A 19,605-nucleotide genomic window follows, 5' to 3' on the forward strand; every position below is an offset into this window, starting at 1 on the left:
AGATTTGCTACTTTTTTCTGGTCCCCGGGAATCTGTGCGCTTTGACTTGGTTTTCGGAGGCGCTGGTATTTCCTGTCCCACCGACTCCAGCCTCGGGTCTCCTTTTATACTCCCAGTGTCACGAATGTGTGCCTCTGTTCTTGCCCCCAGTCATCCAGCCTGCTAGGTATTTGCCCATTTAATTAGTATTTTCACCAAATCGTTGGCTTTACGAATCCTATCAGTTTTCAGTAATCCCGTTCCTTGTCTGACTTTTTCCAGATTTCTGAGATATATAAGGCAACAGCATCAGGGCTATTTATAGCATCGAAGGCCATAAAGTTTTCCACTGAACATCACTCCAACCGCATCTCCGAGTTCTGATAAATGGCATTTAGTCTTAATTTCCACCCACTTGTGTGTTTTCCTCATCTCGTTCTTCAGACAAGAGGTTTTCTCCGTGGAGTTTGTATAAAGCATCCTCAGCAAACCACTCTGTGCCAGGGACAATGACAGTCCCTTGCCAGGTTTTAACACGCGAGTTATGGCAAAATATGGGGTCAGTTTTTGAAACACGCCCCCCGTGCTTGCAGGGAACATGTCTGCTGGAGTCACCGCACGGTGGTGTTCACAGCCCCTGGCTCGCACTTCTCTGCCCTCACTGGGGAGTCTGTGGGCCTTGATCTATCGTCACCGTGCAGACGGGGTAGCTTTCCAAGAAACTTCTACACTGTCCTCCAAAGCCTTTCTTGGATTTTGCTTTCCCACCAGTCACGGGTAAAGGTCCCCGTTCTCTCCGGCCTCCAACGTGCTGAGCGGTATGGCCAGCCTTTCCTGCCGGAGCCCTTTGAGTGTGGATGTAATGGCATCTCATTGTGGGTCTGATTTGCATTTCCCTAATGACTAATGATGTTGAGCAACTTTTCATGTGCTTATTAGCCATTCATGGCCGTCTTTAGTGAAATGTTTATCCAACTCTCCTTCCCATTTGCTAATTAAGTAGTCTGTTGTATTATCGAGTTGCAAGTGTTTTTTTCTATGTTCTGGATACAAATCCTTTATCAGACGTCTGACTTGCAAACTGTCCCTCCTACTCCGCGGCTGTCTTTTCATTTTCTGAATGGTGTCTTTTAAATCACACAACTTCTTCATTTTAATGAAGTCCAATTTGTCTTTTCTTGTGTGGCTCATACTTTCAATGTTCCAAGACCTCTTTGCCTAATCCAAGCACAGGAACACTTTTTCTCCTATGTTTTCTTCTAGAAATTGTGTTGAATTAGCTTTTACATTTAGGTCTGAGTTTATTTGGAGATAATTGGGGGGCGTGGTATGAGGCAAAGTCTAAGTGATTTAGTTTTAGTTTTTGTTTTATTTTTTTTTAACTTATGGACACATTCAGCTGCTTAGCACCATGCATCCAAAATATATATATACATACATATAGACATTTTTTCCTCCACCAAATTTTCATGAAAAATTAATTGCCCCAAAATGTCTGGGTTTACTTGTCGATTTGCCATTCTGTTCTGTTGGTCTATGTGCCTGTCCTCAAACCCACACTGTACTGTTTTGATTATTAGAGACTTACAGTAAGTTTTGAAATCAAGTAATATAGAGCTCCTAATTTCATTCTTTTTTCACAGTTTTTAACCCATTCGGAAACCTATAAATTTTCATATAAATTCTAGGATCAAGCTGATTTTTACCAATAAAATAAAAGAGCCTGCTGGGTTTTCAATAAGTGTTGCACTGAATTTTTAGATCCTTTTGGAGAAAATTCACATCTTAACAAAAGTAAGACTGATAATCCATGAACATGGTATATTCCTATATTCTCCATGTATTTGATGTACTTTAATTTCTTTCAGTGATGTTTTATTAGTTTTTGAAGTATAAATTTTGCATTTCTTTTACTAAATTGAGTCCTAGAATTTTGCTGGTCATGCTACTATCAAGAGAATTGTTTTCTTAACTTCACTTTTGAATTGTTTGTTACTAAGATATATGCGTACAGCTGATTTTACATTCCTCTTGTATACTTGCTGTTATTCGTCTTGGTAGCTTTGTTGTTGATCCCTTCCCGTCATGTGTGGAATGGACGTGGCCATCTGGTGATAAAAGCGTGCTGTCATCTCCATGAGGTATGACATTAGCCATAGGTTTTCCACAGATGCTTTTCACTGGTTGAGGGTATACCCCTAGCTCATTAAGAAGGCTTATTATAATTTTTCTATGCCAGTACAAGGGATTAAACCCAAGGCCTTGCTTGTGCTATATGAGCACTCTACCACTGAACCACATCCTCCTTCTTTTTTTTTTAATATCTATTTTTTAGTTGTACTTGGACACAATACCTTTATATTATTTATTTGTCTTTATGTGGCACTGAGGATTGAACCCAGGGCCTCACACGTGCTAGGCGAGTGCTCTACCACTGAGCCCCAGCCCCAGCCCCGCCATTCGCTTTCAATTGTTTTATTTTGATACAGGGTTTCACTAGTTGCAAGGCTGGCCTTGAACTAGCAGTCCTCCTGGCTGGCCTCCCAAGTCACGGGAATAACAGGGGTGCACCACCTCATCTAGCTCATAAATGAATGTTGAATTTTCCTCAAGTGCCCTTTCTGCATCTAGTGAAGTGCGCACATGGTTTTGACCGTTATCTATTACATGGCGTAATAACGTGGCGGACTTTGGGGTTCAAAACCAACTGCACATTGCTCATTCCCAGCGTGTGATATTCTAACATATTGTAAGATTCAGTTGGCTGATAGTTGTTAAGAATGTTTATATCTAGATGCAGAAAGGATACTGGTCTGGAGTTTTATTTTCTTGGTTCTTAAAAAATAAAATTTTCTGACTTTGGGATCCGATTTTTAAAAGCTCTCCTTTTTAATTCTGTAACGACATATACCAGCTGTGTCCCTTGCAAACATATATGTGTGTGTGAGTGTGTGTATCTGACTGAGCTCTAATGATCATTTCATGCAGCCACATTTAATATTGTTTCTATTGTATTTGGTGAATCCCTAGCAGGACACTTTGTGTTTTCCATTTCTACTAAGTTTTTAATGTCTATTTTTTCCCTCTTTCTGGCCTTTTATTGGCTCCTTTATTGTTTGTCCTCCCACTTCTCCCTCAGTCCTTACGTCTGGGATCCCTTTTTTTGCTGCTTGATGTATTCATTAGAATTTCCTTCAGTGAAAATCACAATTTCCCCGATTTTATTTGTTTAAAAATGACCATTTGACTGTCTTTCTTAAAAAAAAATATTTCCACCAGTTATAAAATCTAGGCCCAACGTCACAGGATTATCTACAACATCAAAAACGTTATTGAGCCGGGCACAGTGGTGCTTACCTGTGATCCCAGAATCTCGGGAGGCCGAGGCAGGAGGATCATGAGTTCACAGCCAGCCCCAGCAAGGTGAGGCACTGAGCAACCCAGTGAGACCCTGTCTCTAAATAAAATACAAAATAGGGCTGGGGATGGGGCTCAGTGGTCGAGTGCCCCTGAGTTCAATTCCCAGTACCTGCCTCCCCCACAACCGGAAATTTTATTGAGTTGTCCTTTGGCTTCCTTTGTTACTGTTGAAAAAGAAAAAAATTAAAAAGATGAAGGCACATTTTCATTAATTGGAAGGAAATGCCACCCTTGGGATTTTCTCTTTGACCCCAGCACTGTTCAGTTCCCACCAGGGATTGAGGGTGGGGGTGGCACAGGAAGAGCTGTTCATCCGCGCTCATGAGGCGCCTCCACCCATGGGGCGATCCCTTACGTCAGCTCTGAGTTGTTCCCAGTCAAGGTCTCCGGATTTCACGTCAGCCTCTTTACCTCCTTCTGGAACTTTCATTAGACGCGGGGAAGACCACGCCCCTCTCGTCTCTGGACCTCTTGTTCTTCGTTGATCCCTTTGGACACCTGCGCTGTGTTCTGCAGAGTCGTTCTGACTCCTCTTGCAGGGCTGGGGATGGGGCCGAGGACTTCCCACGTGCCAGGCAAGTGCCCCGTCTGTCCCCAGCCCTTCTGGAAATGTGCAAGATGACCCATCTTCCAATCACGGCTCGCGTCTTCAGCTGTGTCTAATCTACCATTAAACCGGTCCAATGGCATCTCAATGTCCCTTCTTTTATTCCTAAGAGTCCTGTTGCCTTCTCGCTCACACCCAGGAGGTCATTTTATCGCATCTTCCTCTTCACTTGTGAATTCAAATTGCTTTAAGTCACTCAAAGTGTTTTAAATGTGGATGTTCTAGATTTCGTTTTCTCTTGACTCCGGAATCCACAGTCTTTACACATCTCTATCTGTTTGTCTTTTTCCTTCTGATTCTTATTCCTAGTGTTTTGTTTTCTTGGCTTTTCTAAAAATGTAAACTCCTGGATTTTAAAATTGATCTGTGGGAATTTCTGAGGCCTGCTGTGCAGTCAGGGGTCTCAGAGAGGACTCACACCTGCCGCTTCCGTCACCACACACCTGGGTGCCCTTCCAGCTCCAAGCTTCGCGGATCAGGAAGGTCATGGGGGTCTGAGCCTCCCCAACAGCCCGTGCCTGTGACTTCCCAGGGCCACCCAGTTCCCTTGCTGGGATCAGTGGGTGGGATTTCCTTCCATCTTCTCGGAGATCTGAGGCGTCAAACCCAGCCGTCCGTCCCCGGGAGACCCCGAAGCCCAGCTCAGCTTCTCAGTGACTCAGGCCCCTCTGTGCTCTGTGGCTGCACGTCCACTGAGTTCTCAGCCGTCAGCCTCCCCTAATTCCTGGGCAGCTCATGGATGCTGCCGGCCAGGATGGACTTGTTGGTTTTACTCTAATTATTTAATTTTTTTAAAAAATCGGGTGAAGTTAAAATTGCAATAATACATTTTTTTTAATCCAATAGATCCAAACTATCATCATGTCAAAATGGAAAGCCGTTGGCGTAGTTAGACTCTCTCGTCTTCACACTGGGCTCCCAGGCCAGTGTAACCGTGCACTTAACAGCACATCTCGAGTCAGACGCCGGGTCTTCATGAGAACTGCTTGGTCTGTATTTAGATTTCATAGAGTTTACAGAGGAACAGGGAGACTCTCATGCCTGTCATTCCAAACATACTTTTAAAGTCTTCCAATAACTCAATCAAGGATGCGTATTTAAGTTTAGTAAAATTGAATCATTGGAGTTCAGTTCTCCAGTCTCAACGGCCACATTCTGTGGCCCCCGCCAGGCCCGGAGCCAGGGAGGAGTGTCCCAGGAGGAGCAGGGCATGCAGATGGGGCCCTGGGCAGGATGTGGGACCCAGCACCCTCCTTCCCCAGGGGGCCACGTCCTCGCAGACCTGCCTGGGTTCCCCGACCTCCCCCTCCGCCAGCCTGGGATTCTGTGGGTGACTTCTCTGTCCCCTCTGCCTCTGCCTTCCCCTTGGAAGGTGACACCCAGAGGCTCCACTGCCCAGCCAGCCAGGGCCACCATTGAGCCCCTCCCCACCCCAGGGCTGGTTGCATCAGAAAGCACAAGAGCCCCCCGCCCCAGGGTCCCCGCTCCCCACTTTCCTCTCCCCCACCCCTTCTCTCCCTGCCCTGGGCTGCTCTGAGTGACACGGCCGTCAATAGCGGGGGCGTGGGCTCCGCCTGATCAAAGGGCTCCCTTTAGGAGCGTATTAGTCTGCTATTCTGGGAACTGGTTATTTTAAGGTTAGTGTATTTTCTCTTTCCTGAGGAGCTGTCTTAGTGGATGGCGGAGTCCCGAGGTGCCGGCCCTTCAGTCAAACCACACAAGCCCTGTTTTGTCTAGGGTTTCAAAGATAAACCTATAATGAAAGCCTCGTTTGACGCTGAGCACTGCCACCCCATTCCTGGGCGGGTGTGGGTGTGTCCACAGGGGAGTCCCTCTGCTGCCCTCGAAGGGAGCCTGAGGCCAGAGCCCTTCTGTGGCTGCCTGGGACTGGGCAGCCAGGCCCTGCAGCCTCCCAGCCCCCGCCACCCCACCTCCAGGCCACCCTCAGGGCCCCTGGGGGGTCTAGGAGATGCCCCACTTCAGCCAACCAGCCGAGGTGGACGGTGCTATCACTGCCCGTGGCCAGGGACGCTCAGGGAAGTCCTGCTGAAGGGGACCAGGGCCCTGGTGGGTGGCCACGCGGGACTAGACCTTTGTGTATCTGCCTGGGGGGTCGGGAGTCACGGGAGGGCCCAGGTTCTGGAGAGGAGCCTCTAGATAATTGAAAATCTCTGTGCCCCTCAATCCCATGTCCAGGAAAACACTGGGGTCACTGGTCACACGCCAGTGATGCAGGACCTGGTGCCCAGCTCACTGTGGCCACGAGAAGCTGGAGGCCTCTTGCTTGTGGGTAAGGGAAGCGTTGACTCACCAGGCTCCCCCCGCCATGGCACGTCGGGGCCTTGATACACAGCACCAGCCAGGGGACACGGGGACCGTCCCGCAGGGAGGCCCCTCCGTGACACTGAGCAAGAAGCAAAGCTGTGGTTTCCATGAAGCGACATGGCCTCCAGCTGAGCTGGGGACCAGAGAGCCAGTGGCCGCCCCGGCCCCGGCCAGGCACAGCTCTGAAGCCCCGGGACCCTGGTCTTGCCTGAGACAGGGGTGTGGCCGATAGTGCGTGGCCTGTCTCCAGGTGTCCCCTGGCCAGCAGAGAGGTGCCTAAGGAGCTCGGCCCCTGCCTTGGGCCCCTGGGCCTCTGAGCTCTCCCTCCCCAGAACTGTCCCTGTCCTGACACCCTGTGAGGCTCTCCCAAACCTAAAGTGCAGCCCAACCCTTAACTCCCCAGCCCGGAAGTGACCCTCATGCCCACCCCTAGGGGTTGGGGACATGTAGCCCTGGCCAGCCAGGCATTTCCCAGCCACCCCATGGGATTAGGAAACAAGGATGTCATTCTGTCCACCTGGTGCTCACATTTGGGCACGGGCTCCAGAGACCTGCTCACCCTGACGCTAGGTGATCCTGCCCACCCACCTCAGCAGCCCCTTCCCAGCCCTGTCCCTGCTGGCCTCAGCCTTCCCCTCCATCCAGGCAGGGAGGATGGTCCAGCCGGACACTGTGAGCCTAGAGGGAGGAGGAGAGGAGTGTCCTGCCTCTGGGGGTCAGAGTCCGGACACGCGCCAGCAGCCTGTCCTTGGGCCTGTGTGTTCTGACGTCCTGAGCAGAGCTCTTGTCGAAGGCACGGGGTTCCTACATACATGGGGCCCCTGGCCCAGCCAGGTCTCGAGCCCCAGGCTGAGCCAGCCTGGTGGCAGGGCCCGGCCGTTCCCACCTCCCGCCCGCCATCTTGGGGCCACTAGTTCTTGACGTGAGTTACAGGTGAGGCTGGACGGCCCTCATGCGGAGCTGGGCCAAGTCAGACCCCCCACACACATCTTACAATGTGGGCGCTTAAGAGGATCTGGGTTGCAGGTGGCAGGGTCACATCAGCATGTGGCAACGGGTCTTGGGAACGCCTTGCCCCTCCTCCACCTGCCCTCGCGCCTGCTCCTACAGGAGCAGCTCAGGGTCCACAGCTGTGTCCAGGCCCACCATTGTGTTGGGCCAGTGCTGTCGGTGAGCCTGACCTGGCCCTGCCCACGGCCTGCAGACCCCAGTCCTGCCACAGGACCTGGTGGAGGTCCTGCCCCTGACCCCAGGCTCCTCTGCTGTGCTGAAATGACCCTTGAGCTGGGCAGTGGTGGCCATCCCGACCGTCCCCAGGAGGCCCCGGGCAGGAGGGCTATCGGCCGGCGGAGGAACCAAGGCCATTCTCTCCCTCTGGCCCTGCTGGCCTGTCTGCAATGCCCTCTGCTTGCTGGCCCCTGGTGTCAGTATCACTCTGGCTCCACACAGGGGACAGAGCTCTGCACCACACTGGGGCAGTCCTGCCCCGTGGTGCCCTGCCTGGGCCAGTCCTGTTGGGAGAAGGACCAGGATCCCTCCTGTGGCCACCATCTCAGGAAGACTCTGAGCCTATGGAAGTCGCCCTTGTCTTCATGGCTCCCCTTGGGCTTGCCCAGGTGTGCCCTGTCCACACTGGGTGCTGGGTGTGCACACACAATCATGCACTCCTGGACTCCTTATGCCCCTGCCTGCTTCACAGAGACCAACCCGGGCCTTCCCTCATGCCTTTGGAGCCTGTGCTAAGGCCTAAGCCCTGCCCCCATGCCAGCCAAGAGACTCAGGTGGATCCTGTGGGCTCCGCACAGCAGTGCCCAATGGAGGGCATGACACGGACACTACAATACCCAGCCCTGTTGAAGGATCAGTGCCTGGATCTCTAGCCAGGCCAGAGGACCCTCACATGCAAAGGCCCTGTGGCCTGGACAGTATGTGCGTTTCTGAGCCTGGAGGCCTGGGTAGCTGACAGGGAACTGAGAGAGTGAACGTGAGGATGGGCAGCCAACAGGCAGGAGGGGCCACACTGGGCCCCGACCCTGCCCTGGGCATGCCTCCCAGGTCTGAGCCTCAGTTTCTCCAGCTGCATGGTGGCCTCAGACCTTTCAAGTCTCAGTGGCTCCTCTGCCTCTCCTCTTTCTTGGGGTGATTCTCTTCCAAGGCATGGGGGACACACCCCCAGCCAGGCTCTCCTCAGTGACTCTATTTATAGGCCTCAGATATTGGCCAGAGAGGAAATTTACATTTTTGAAAAATGTAGCTGGAGCCCTTGCGGACTCCTGTGGGTGGGACTCCCGAGCCGCGGGCGGGGGCCGCAGACAGAGGCTGTGTGTCTGGGCGGGCAGCCGCGAACCAGGGCCAGAGCGCTGCCCGCTCCTCTGTGATCAGCAGCATCTGCTGGGAGGCCCTGGGCAGGCCATCGGCAGGGCCTGGGGTGAGGGCGGCGTGAGCGCCGTCCGTCCATGCGGCCAGCCTGCCTGACTGCCTGGGCCAACCTCAGGGGACATGCATCTTGGTCAAAATGGCCCCTTTTAAAATTGCCACCCTGTTGGTCAAGGCACAGCCTGCCTCCCCCCCCCATCCAGTTCTGCATATTAAACAGTGGTTTGGTCACCACCAAAAATAGATGTCCCAACCCAGAGCCACCCTTCCCGCCTAGGGAGAGACCAGCCTGGACAGGAGCGGCCAGTCCTGGCCCCGGCCCTGACCGTGCCGGCTCCAGAAACCACGCCAAAAAGGCAGGGAGGAGGCGGCAGGGAGCACGTGCGGCCTGACTCTGCCGAGCCCTGGGGGGACAGGGCCCGGTGACGTCTGGGTGGGGCCTGCCCGGCTCTGGGTTCTGGGCCCCAGGACGAGGACGGGCGGCAGGTGGCAGCCAGCAGGTCCCCGCCATGAAGCCACATCCAGCAGGCACTCCTCCACCCCACGGCCTGGGCCTCCGCAGGTGTGGGCCTCCTCGGCCTGGACCGGGCAGCCACAAAATGGCGGCGCTGCTCCTGGGGCTGAGAGCCGAGAGCGGGAGCCGCGGCGGCTGTTTACGTTGCCGGGCTCTGTGCTCCAGAGGCGGATGGAAACTTTTGTGGATTGAACACAGGGCTGAGGCGCGGGGCTGTTTGGGTTGGCAGCCTGCTCCCTCCCCACCCGTCCCTCAGCCGCCGCCTCCCGCCCGCGCCAGGCCCATCCATTCATGCCTCCCTCAGGGGCCCCTCCTCCACCCCCTGCCTGCCTGTGGCCTTCCACCCCCTCCTGTGCTCGGTGGCCTTGAGGGGCAGCTGTGCTGCCCCAGAGTAGGGGTGGCCCACCCCCCACCCCAGGTTTGAAAAAGGCCACAGCATGAGGTAGAGGCTGCTCCTCTGGAGCCTCTTCAAGCTCAGGTCCTCTGACCTGCAGATCTTCTTCTGTGACAGAGCAGCCTGCGTTGGGTCTGGTGAGGAGGGTCGGGGGCATGGCCATGCCCACACCCAGAAAATGCCTGATCCACAGGCCCCATCACAGTGGCCATGCTCGCAGGGAGGCAGAAGGCACCAACATGGACCAGGGGCCTCTTCCTCCCTCTGAGTCCCGGCCTTTAAAGAGATGGGGGGGTCCGTGCGCCAGAAGGGCTCCGGGGGCTGGGGTGCCCGTCCCTCAGAATCCAGCATTCTGCTCAGAGGGCACCATGGGCAGAGAGGCGCTGAGTGCCGGCATGTCCCAGCCACAGCAGGAGACCAGCGCCCCCGAGGTGGGGTGGACAGGGAGGTGGGCTGGGCACCAAAGGGCTGGGGTGCTGGACTTCGGGGACACGAAGAGCTGTGGCCCCGCTCACGTTCCCAGCAGGGTGGTTCTGGTATGTTGCGGATCAGCCTCTGGGGAATGTGACGTCGGGAACCCAGGGGCCAGTGCGCACCGCCACATCCCTCCCTGCCCCCGCCTGCGGTCGCCCCGCCAGGGACACAGGTTGGTCAGTGTGCACAGCGCCCCCTCTGTTCCCCACCGGCCGGGAGCCATAGGTCAGGTCTCACATATAAAGAGCTGTCTGTGTGGGCAGTGAGGTGGCCGGCTGCCTGCCGCCCGCGCAGGACGCTGTATCTAGCAGTGTGGACGCCCCTCCAGACCACAGGCACCCACTCAGCGGGTGGGGCTTCTGAGGAGAGTGTGCAGGCCTGGCCCATGTCACCTGGCCCTCTCAGTCCTGCACACCTGGGTGGTGAGGGCCCCAGGCCTGGGGGCGCCCGGGAGGCCCACCCAGGAGTGCCCAGCCAGCAGGGCCTGGAATATTCCCCTGGCTCGCGGAGCACAGCATCCCGTAGCCACAGTGGAGACGCACTGTCCATCACAGGAAGGGGCCTCCTCTAAACCCAAGTGTCCTCCAAACAAGGCCTCTGGCCTGGGCAGGGAGCTGAAGCCTGGAGCAGAGGCTCAGGAGGACGGAAAGGAGCCTCTGGCCACCGCCATCAGTGAGGTGGCCGTCTCGTGCTACTGGCACAGCTCCCTGCCCAGGGCTGCCCCCGTGGGCAGAACAGGCTGGTCCTGCCCTGAAGCCCGGGCCAGCAGCAGGAGGGTGCCCACAGTGACCTGTAATTACATATTCCCAGCGAGAAGGAAAAAGTGGGAGCAGCAGGGCTTCCCCACTCAGCAGGTCAGGAGTCGGGGCCAGCAGGACGGAGCCAGCGGAAGCGACCTGGGAGGGGGCCTCGCCCAGGGCCACCTCCATCTGAGGCTGCCAGAGTGGGCACAACTGAGCCCAGGAGCAGGGTTCAGGCCGGCCAGCAGGGAGTCGGGAAGGCGTGGCTCTGCAGGAGGAGAGGGGGGAGGGGGAGCTCCGGGAGCCACCAGGGACCCGGTGGCACCTTGGACCGGCTGGGGAAAGCCTCGGTCTGCGGGCCCCCGGGACACTGAGGGGTTGAGCAGGACCTTGCACCTCTGAAGGGACGCCCATGTGGCTTGCTGCACTCAAGGGCCACCAGGGAGCAGAGATGGGAACACAGGAGAGCCCCAGCAAGAGGGGCAGGGGGACCAGGCCTCTGTGATCCAGAGAGGGGAGCCAGTAGCTGGAGGTGACGTGGAGTCGGTGACTCAGGCTGGTGTCCCCAGCCTGAGCTCCACCAGGAGTCCCGAGATGGCAGGGCCTGTGGATTGAGGCTGGGGTGTCACGGGTCTGACTCCACCCGTGGGGCTCGCCGGGAGCTTCCGGGTGAGGAGGGTGGAGACACAGGAGGATGGGCGGTGACAGCTACAGGCCCCCGTCCCCTGGCCAGGCAGCAGGAGGGAAACTGAGTCTGCCCCAGCCCATCTCCGGAGCCCGCTCACAGTTCTGCTGCTACCCCCACTCCTGGCCCCGAGCCCCCTCTCGTCCCGGTAGGAACAGAGTCGGGGCAGGCACAGAGGGCCTCAGCTGGGCAGGGTGGCCCAGCCCTACCCTCTACCAAAGCCCTGGGGAGGAGACAGGCTGCCCACCGGACCCCAGGCTGGGACAGTTCCGACCCTTCCTGGTGCGAGGCGCCCCAAGACCAGCCACTCTCCCTGGCCGACCCCCCTGTTTCCCGACGCGCTCCCTGCCTTTGGGTGCAGTGGGACGAGATAGGCAGGCCTCTGGAGTCCAGTGGTCACAGAACAGGCCCTACCACCCTGTGCCTGCACCTGGGGGCCCACACGGCTTCCTGGAGAGGCCACCCAGGGTGTCACACTCAGGGTCCTTCTTGTACTGAAACCGAAGCTCCCCATCCCAACCTGCCTGGACCAGGCGGTCCTCAGTCGGGCACCCGGTAACCAGCGAGGGTGGGAAAAGCAGGCCCCGGGCAGGTGCGGGCTTCCTGATCCCACCACCCGGCCACCCCCAGGCTCTCCAGCTCTGATGGGGGTCCCCAGAAGGCAGCCGGGCCCTGATTCTACTGCTTTCCGTGTCCCATGCTGCAGGGACCCACCCAGCCACAGGACCCGCCTAGTCCTCCCTGCTGCTGGGCCTGGAAGTGCTTCCCCAGTCGGTGCAGAGCTCCAGCCCTCGGGCCCTGGCCCCCCTCCAGCGCCCTCCATGGGCGGGCACCTCCCGAGGGAGGGGGAGACGACTATCCCGGGCGAGGCCCGTGGGAGCAGCCTGCTGCCGTCCCCGCTCCTGCCCAGTCACGTGGGCTCCTTTGTGTTTTTGCACACCGCGAGCTCCTGTCATGCTTCTGACATGACGTTCTTCTCCGTGCCCCTCACCTTTGTACACCTAATGCTTGTTCTGCAACAACCTCACCCTGAGAGTGACATCCATAAGACCGTCGGCTTAGCCAGGGCGCGTCCCTTCTCGGCGTGCATTAAAACACAGGCACACTTGCTAAACACTGGCCGACAGCCCAGGGTACCCCTGAGGTCCTGCCACTGCCGGGAGGAGCCGCAGCAGGGGCCTGCCATGATGCTGCCCATGGTGGCCATGACCTGAGAAGTCTGAGTGGAGCTCAGGCCTGGCACCCTCAAGACAACCAACTAGTCCTCTCCAGATGAGGCCAGGTGGGGACCCTGGACAAGGCATGGAGAGTCCCCTCTAGGCCCCCCGGGGCCTTCCCAGCTCCTCTCTGCCTTCAGGCCAGGCCAGGCCTCCAACTCCTGGCCAGGCCTCTGGACCAGCCGGGGAGAGCCCTTGATTCCCTCTGGCTCCCACAAACCCTGTCCTGAGGGAGGGACGTGCCCCCCGCAGGTCTGGGTCTGCGCTCCTCCCTGCTGGCTCTGGGGGCCCTGTGCGCCCGCCTGAGAGCTGCACCCCTGAGATAGTGGGGCGCCGGCTGAAGGCCCAGGGACCCAGCTCCTCAGGAAGTGCAGCCCCGCTGTTCCTCCCTGCCGCCGTGGCCCCGGGCCTGTCCTTGCCCCCACACAGCCCCCACTGCCGTGCGACCCGCCCGCACCACCTGACAGATGTGACGGGTGACAAAACGATGGGGCAGGGAACGTCGGCCCTCGGTGCCAATAAAGGCCGCCTTTATCCCGCCGTAAATGGCTTCTGTGTCCAGGGAGACTGCGCCTGTCCCGGGTCTAACCCCCCAAGGGCCAGAGCAGCGAAATTGGATCCGTGGGGAGAGATTTTACAGCGCAGGGGCTGGTGGCAAGTGGTGGCAGAATGTCCCCACGGGGCCACAATGGGGCATTGTTCACAGCCTCACCTGGGCTGTCTCCAGCATCTCAGGATTTATGAGGGCTCAGCCGGCAGCCGCTTCAGGCGGCGGCTTTAGGCTGACTTGGAGGGGCACCAGCAGGGGACCCTGTGAGGAAGAGGACCCACCGAGCTGGAGGCCCCCAGGGGGCACCGGCCCCAGCCCCAGCCCCCACCTCTCCAGCAGCAGCCAGCCAGGGACGGGCCACGACGTGCCTGCACACCACGGCGGGTCACACCATGAAAGAGCCCTCTTTCTCCTGCAGGCCCCACCGGGCCCAGGAGGCTGGGAGGCGGGAGGCCAGCCAGCAGGCTACACACCGTTTCCCGGGGCGCCTGCGCTGTTCAGGTACAGGCCCAGGGACATCCTGCCTTCCAGACCCCCAGCCCTCCCCAGCACCTGCCTGCACAGGCCAAGACCCCGGCCCTGGCCGCCGGCCGCACCCACCACCACCAGCTTCACTCTGGAGCCGAGAGTGCTTCCCTGGCCGCTAGCTGCCTCCTTGGGTGTTGGAGGTGCCTCGACTTCTCTGGGCGGGGGCAGCCCCTGCCTTCAGCCTTGCCCAGCTCCCCTTCCTCCAGGCCTGGCCCCTGGCTCACCTCCGGTGCCCACAGGACCTTCTCCCTAGGCCTCTGCCTGTACTGAGTCCTCCTCCCAGGAGGCCTTCCTTCCACGGGCTGCAGGGACAGCAGCAGCCGGCGGCGTCCCATCCTGAGAAGCTAGCCGGGGCCCCAGGCAGAGGGTACACCTCTCCTCTGGACGCCCTGTGTGTATCACCTGGTCAACCTGCACAGCCCAAGTGGCTCAGGGTCATGGGCAACCCACCGGGTGCCGTGGTGGGCAGAAGCAGCCCTGGTAGCCCAGGTGTGGCCTTCCTGCCCCATGGGGTCCATGTGCACAGCCCTCCGTGCTACGACTGGACAAGGCCGGGCCTAGGGTTAGGGTTCCCTCTGCCCCAAGATCAGGCTCCTATCCCCGTCCCCACCTGCAGCCCAGGCCAGCGGGCACAGTCTTTGCCAGCTGCTCCCTCCAGACCTGCCACCTAACCGTCTGGGCCCAGCCTGTGGGCACCCCAGCCCTCCTGCAGCCCTGCCCGGCTCAGCATCAGGAGGGAGGCGGAGGAGCTGAGTGTCCCACCGCAGACCCAGCTCGCTGCCCGGCCTGGGGTCCAGAATCACCCTCCCACGACCGTCTGAGCGTTCCCACAAACGCCTTCCTTGGGGTGCTCAGCCATCCGTGGGCCCCTCGCCAGGTCACCTTAAAAATAGCCACGGAGGTTTGCGGCAGCCGAGGCCTTTCTACTCATTCACGGGCAAAGGCGAGATTATGCTGAGTTCCCTGAATAGAAAAAGTGCCCACTCTATGTCCTCATTAACATAATTGCAAACAGAATGAATCTTTCTTGATTTCATGTAAACAACAGCTTGAAATGGTTTATAATCCTTGCAGGTATCAAATTAAGTTCTTACTTATGGTCTGGAAATTAATTACCCTGTGCGAGACAAATGTGGAAACCGTGTATTTTTGACAAGAAAATGAAGCAGCGATTGGGGGAAGTGTAACCTAATCGCTGCGGAGAAAATGGTTTATAAATTGGTGGCGTTGTTTGAACTCTCGCCTCTGTGGTGCGGGGCTCGGTTGATTTGTGGGTGTGTGGGGGCCTAATTTGGATCAGGGGACGGGGCAGAGGGGCTGGGGACAGGGTGGGGAAGAGGAGAGCCATGAGGGAAGAGGGTTCCCACGTGCAGGAGCCCATGGAGGGGCATTCGAGGAGAACCCTGCAGGACACCTGGGGGAGAACCAAGGAGAAGGGTCCAGGCAGGGATAGCCACGGAGCCAAGGCCTGGGGCAGGCATCAGCCTGGAGCAGGAAGGAAGCAGCCTGTCCAAGTGAGCCAGTGAGTGGGGCAGGCAGGGGCACACCTCCAGGGCAGGGGCGCGCCCTCCTAGAGGGAGGGGAGTGTCCACCCTCCTGGAGGGCCAGCAAGTCACTGTAGTAATGCAGTCCACTCTCCGAGCAGGGGTGAACAGAATGTTTAACTGGTATGGTTGTGTGTGAGTGTGTGTGTGTGTGTGTTATGACTGAAACCACCACAGGGCACACTTACAGGGCCCCGTGCACCCAGGACTGAGGGTCCGAGGTCCAGCTGCTGCAGGCTCTCCCTGGTCCACCCCTCGGCGACAAGACCTCCCACAGTCTCCTCAAGAGCACAAGTTCCATCAGAGTCAGGGACAAAGAGGAATCTCTGTGTCATTCGTAGAGTGGAAACGAGTCTCGTTCACAAAAGATGGCCAGGCAGAGGCCAGCTGACTTGGCAGGCTACACGGAGGCCCTGGAGATGGGCCTACGTCTACTGCCGACGTCCTGAGCTTCAAGGGCCCCATGCCTGCTTATCAACGTGTGTCCACCGGGATGACCCCATTTTGAAAGAGAAATGAGGACCAGATAGGCCAGAACAGCTGCCCATGGGGCGCCGAGGCCATCCCAAAGTCCTACATGATGCTGCCTATCCACTCACCCACCTTCAACTCCTCCATGGCCAGCTGGCGAGCTCTCTGTGGCCACCTAACAGGGCCTCCCTGCCCCTGGGGAAGCCCATCCACCCACCGTGTCCCTCAGGGAGACCTTCCCAGAGGACACACCTCTGTACAGGAGCTCGGGAGCACCCCGTCGTGTGGCAGAGCAGGAGCTGCAGAGGGTGGGGCTTCGGAGGCGCCCCCAGAACCCGGGGCACGGCCTGGGCCCGCGCTCTCTGCAGCCCCTCTCCTGGCCCCCTTCCCGCCGCCTGCCCCAGCCTGCCCGCCCCAGCCTGCCCCCTGAAGGCCCGGGGCTGCCACCTGCCCAGACTTGCCCAGAGCTCTAGGGGCCCTTCTCTCCCGAACCTCTCAGCCAGCTGCCTGCCCCTCTCCTGGCCTCTCCTCCTGCTGGGGCCCATCAGCTCCCACCTGCTGCCCCTGTGACCCTGGGTCAACTCCTATGTGCATGGGGTACTCAGGGCACCCACTCTGGCCACTGTCCCACCACCTGGTTGGCCCCACTCAGCTCAGGCCAAGCCCTTGTTAATGGGATCACAGTCCAGGACAGAGCAGGGTCTCGGAAACCTGAAGGTCAAAGGGAAGGACGTTGGACCCACAGCAGGAGCCAGTGTGCCCTGGGCAGGGAAGAACCTGGTGTGCCTTCGGCATCCTAAACAGTGATGCTGGAGGCTGCTGATGTCCACGGTGTGGCCAGAGGCCAGTAAGAAGATCCTGGGGCAATGGAGATCCCAGGGACAAGAATAATGGACGCTCACCCATGCCGGAGCCACCTCCTGCCCTGCACACACCTGAGGCGTCTCAGCGGGCGAGGGTCTCCCCCGTCGTCACGGCACAGAGGGAAACCAAGGCACGGCCATCCTCACGCGATAGCCTTCCACCTGTGCACCCACGTCGGCTGCCATCGAGGCTCCTCCTTGCTTCTCCCCAGAGAGTCGTGTGGCCCTGCTGGGTGTGGCCTCCCCCTGGTCAGGTGAGGTCAGTTGGCCCTGGGGACAAGCCCCAGTTGTGTGACAGTGGCCAGGACCTCAGTGTCCTCAGACACAAGAAGGGACCACAGTGGCGTAGATCACGTGTTTCCGGCACTCCTGGATGTGGGACACGGGGCACATGGCTTCCTGCTGCTCCAAGAGGTGCAGAAGCATCGATGACAGGGACTGGCCACGTACCGAGGGGACCGGTCAAGGGACCACCCCTCCTTATGATCATGGTTTTCCTCCCGAAATGTCCGGCTACTCTCCCCCTTGGACATTGCCCTGCGAGCTCTGGAGCCATCCTGCCCGGCTGAAGTCCACCAGCTCTGGTCGGGTTGGACTGAGGAAAGGCCCCGAGGAGGGTGTGTGTCCGCCCGCATTGCGCCCCACACAGGAAGGCGCCTCCCCAGCCGTGTCTCCCTCAGCACCGTCCCCACGACCAGCCGTCTCGGGTCCTGCTTGGGGTGGGCAGGCCCGTGGCAACCTGCAGCTAGCCTGATGGCTGTCAGGATCTCGGCTCCAGCACGGATGATCTGGGACCGCAGATGGGCACAACCTCTGGCCTCAGAGGGTCAACTGAGCCGGACTTGGAGACTGAGAGCAGCAAGCGAGGGCTTTTGTCTCTGAACAAGACGGGTGAGTTCACAGGCCCAGCCCCAGCCCACGAGGAGCCAGGGCTGCCCCACGAGGTTCCTCCCTGCCCGTCCCAGGCTGCACTGGACGGCGAGTCGGGAGGACTGCAGCCAGCGTGGACAGGGGCCATTCTTAGTACGTAAAGACTCCAGAGGCAACCGAGCCGGAGGACTGGGGGCAAACTAGAAAAGAGTTCACGACAAATCTGGAAAGCTTCGGTGCCCCTCCCCGTCTAGAGCACAGGGGTGGACCACGGCCCGCTGCGGCTGCTACCTGCCTGTGTGATAAAGTTTTATTAGAGCAGAGCCACGCCCACTCGGGAACACAGGGTCTCCAGCTGTGCCCACCGCTGTGGAGTCCGCTTTCCCCACTCGCTCCAACTCGGCTTTGCAAGGACCCAGCAGTGGCCCACATTCACCAGGAACCGTCCTCCAGATCTGGGAGTCGGACCGTCCCCCGGGCAGTCCTTCACGGCTCTCTATGAGCACTGGTGGGTGAGGGCGGCCCCTGCCCTCCCACTGCCCGGGACGGCCGTGGGGAGCAACCCGCTTCCCTGGGGTGTGTTCAGGGCATTTAACTGGCGTTTCCAGAGTTTCGTGGGTTTATCAGGACTGCCCCTGAGGCTGGACAGGGACCATGTGACCCATGAGGCCTGCAGAGCCTCCTCCCGTCCTCCACAGAGGCCCACGCCCACGAGCTGAGGGCGCATCGGAGAGCCGCTCTGGGACCTGGATGTGCAGCGTGCTGTGCTGGCAAGGCCAAGGCCAGCTCCCTGTCCCCAGGGCGCTGGGAGAACCGCACCCAGGGCCGTGCCGACAGGCCTCTGCCCCTGAGGAACAAGTCAGAGCAGCCACAGAGTCACGCGCAGGCGCCGCTGCCACGGCCCGTCCACAGAGAGCATCACAGACAGACCAGAGCCACGGTGGCTGGGCGCATCGGGACGCATCAGTGACCTGGGGAGATGCCAGGGTGCCAGGTCACGGAGGCAGGCCGTGTCGGGCCAGCGGGCGCACCGGAGGTCACCTTGCGGAAGGTGTGCCAGACTGCTGGTCTCCTGGGGTGGGCAAGAGGTGTCTCTCAGACAGGCTTTTCCTATCCCCAACCTGTTCCTTTTGTGATCTGACTCTATGACTGGACTAAACAATGAAGGGAGGGCTTGGAGGGGCCCCTGCACAGGACTTGACTCCGCTGGCTCCACCGCCCCGGAACTGACCTCTGTCCCCGGGGCTGCCCAGGCCACGTCAGGCCTCTGTGCAGGGCGAGGCCTACTGTCTGTGAGGACAGCCACATGGGAAGGGGACGACTCCCAGGCCTACCTGTCCCTCACTGGCTGGGCCAAGTGGCCAGACATTTGGGCTCTGCCCCCTGGACAGCTGGGCTGTGTCTGTGTACTCAGAGCCACCAGAGTAGCAGGGCTTTCGGTGTGACCCCCACCCGGCCGGGATAGGCCCTCCCTGACCTCACCCTCTGATTCCCAGCTTCCCAGCCCCCTGCTCTGGCACCCTCCTGTCCCTCAGAGGAAATGCCGGGCTCCGGGTCTCTGCCATGAGCACACTGGCCAGGGTCACAAGTAGGGGTTCTCCCTGTCCACAGCAGGCCCAGCGCTGACCCACCAGGCCCCAGCAGTCCGTGCCCAGCCTGGGTACTGGCCTGTGCCTCTCAGAGGCCCGCCACGCCTCCCTCAGAGGAGTCCACCACTGGAGATGGGCGGGAGGGACGGGGCCTCTGCAGCACTGCAGGGCCAGGCAGGGCCCCCAGACCCTGCAAGCCCCAGCTCCCGCCCGCCCGCCCGCCCGCCCTGCCGTCACAGCATGGAGCCCCCGCTCCTCCCAAAGGCACCGAGGTTCCCTGTCACAGAATGAAGTAAATGGGACAATTAGGGGGCAGTTTTTAAATTGCCGCTTTGACCCATTTGGAAGTCTGCTAATTATTCTCTTGAGGAAAGAAATGCAGGTTCATTATTATAATGAGCTTTGGGCAAAATATCCCCCCGCGTTGGACAAGCTACAGCGACTCCTTAGAAAGTGGCC

The 19,605-nt window shown here is 58.8% G+C and overlaps 1 protein-coding gene across 11 annotated transcripts in view; it reads left to right on the forward strand.

Annotated features, from left to right (window-relative positions):
* The window catches only part of Kcnq1 (potassium voltage-gated channel subfamily Q member 1), a 293,896-nt gene that overhangs the window by 232,266 nt on the left and 42,025 nt on the right, over positions 1-19,605 (forward strand). For 2 of the 11 annotated variants that reach the window (XM_078045362.1, XM_078045367.1), the window contains exon 16: positions 262-4,088. The exons of 8 other annotated variants lie outside the window; for them this stretch is intronic. In XM_078045362.1, coding sequence (XP_077901488.1) covers positions 262-363 — 102 coding nt within the window. In that variant the 3' untranslated portion in view covers positions 364-4,088. Of the gene's footprint in view, positions 1-261; positions 4,089-19,605 lie in introns of those variants that run through there. One more of the 11 variants, XR_013437356.1, reaches the window with a different exon arrangement.

Source organism: Ictidomys tridecemlineatus, chromosome 4 (genome assembly GCF_052094955.1).
Source record: "Ictidomys tridecemlineatus isolate mIctTri1 chromosome 4, mIctTri1.hap1, whole genome shotgun sequence".
In the NCBI taxonomy this organism is placed as follows: domain Eukaryota; kingdom Metazoa; phylum Chordata; class Mammalia; order Rodentia; family Sciuridae; genus Ictidomys; species Ictidomys tridecemlineatus.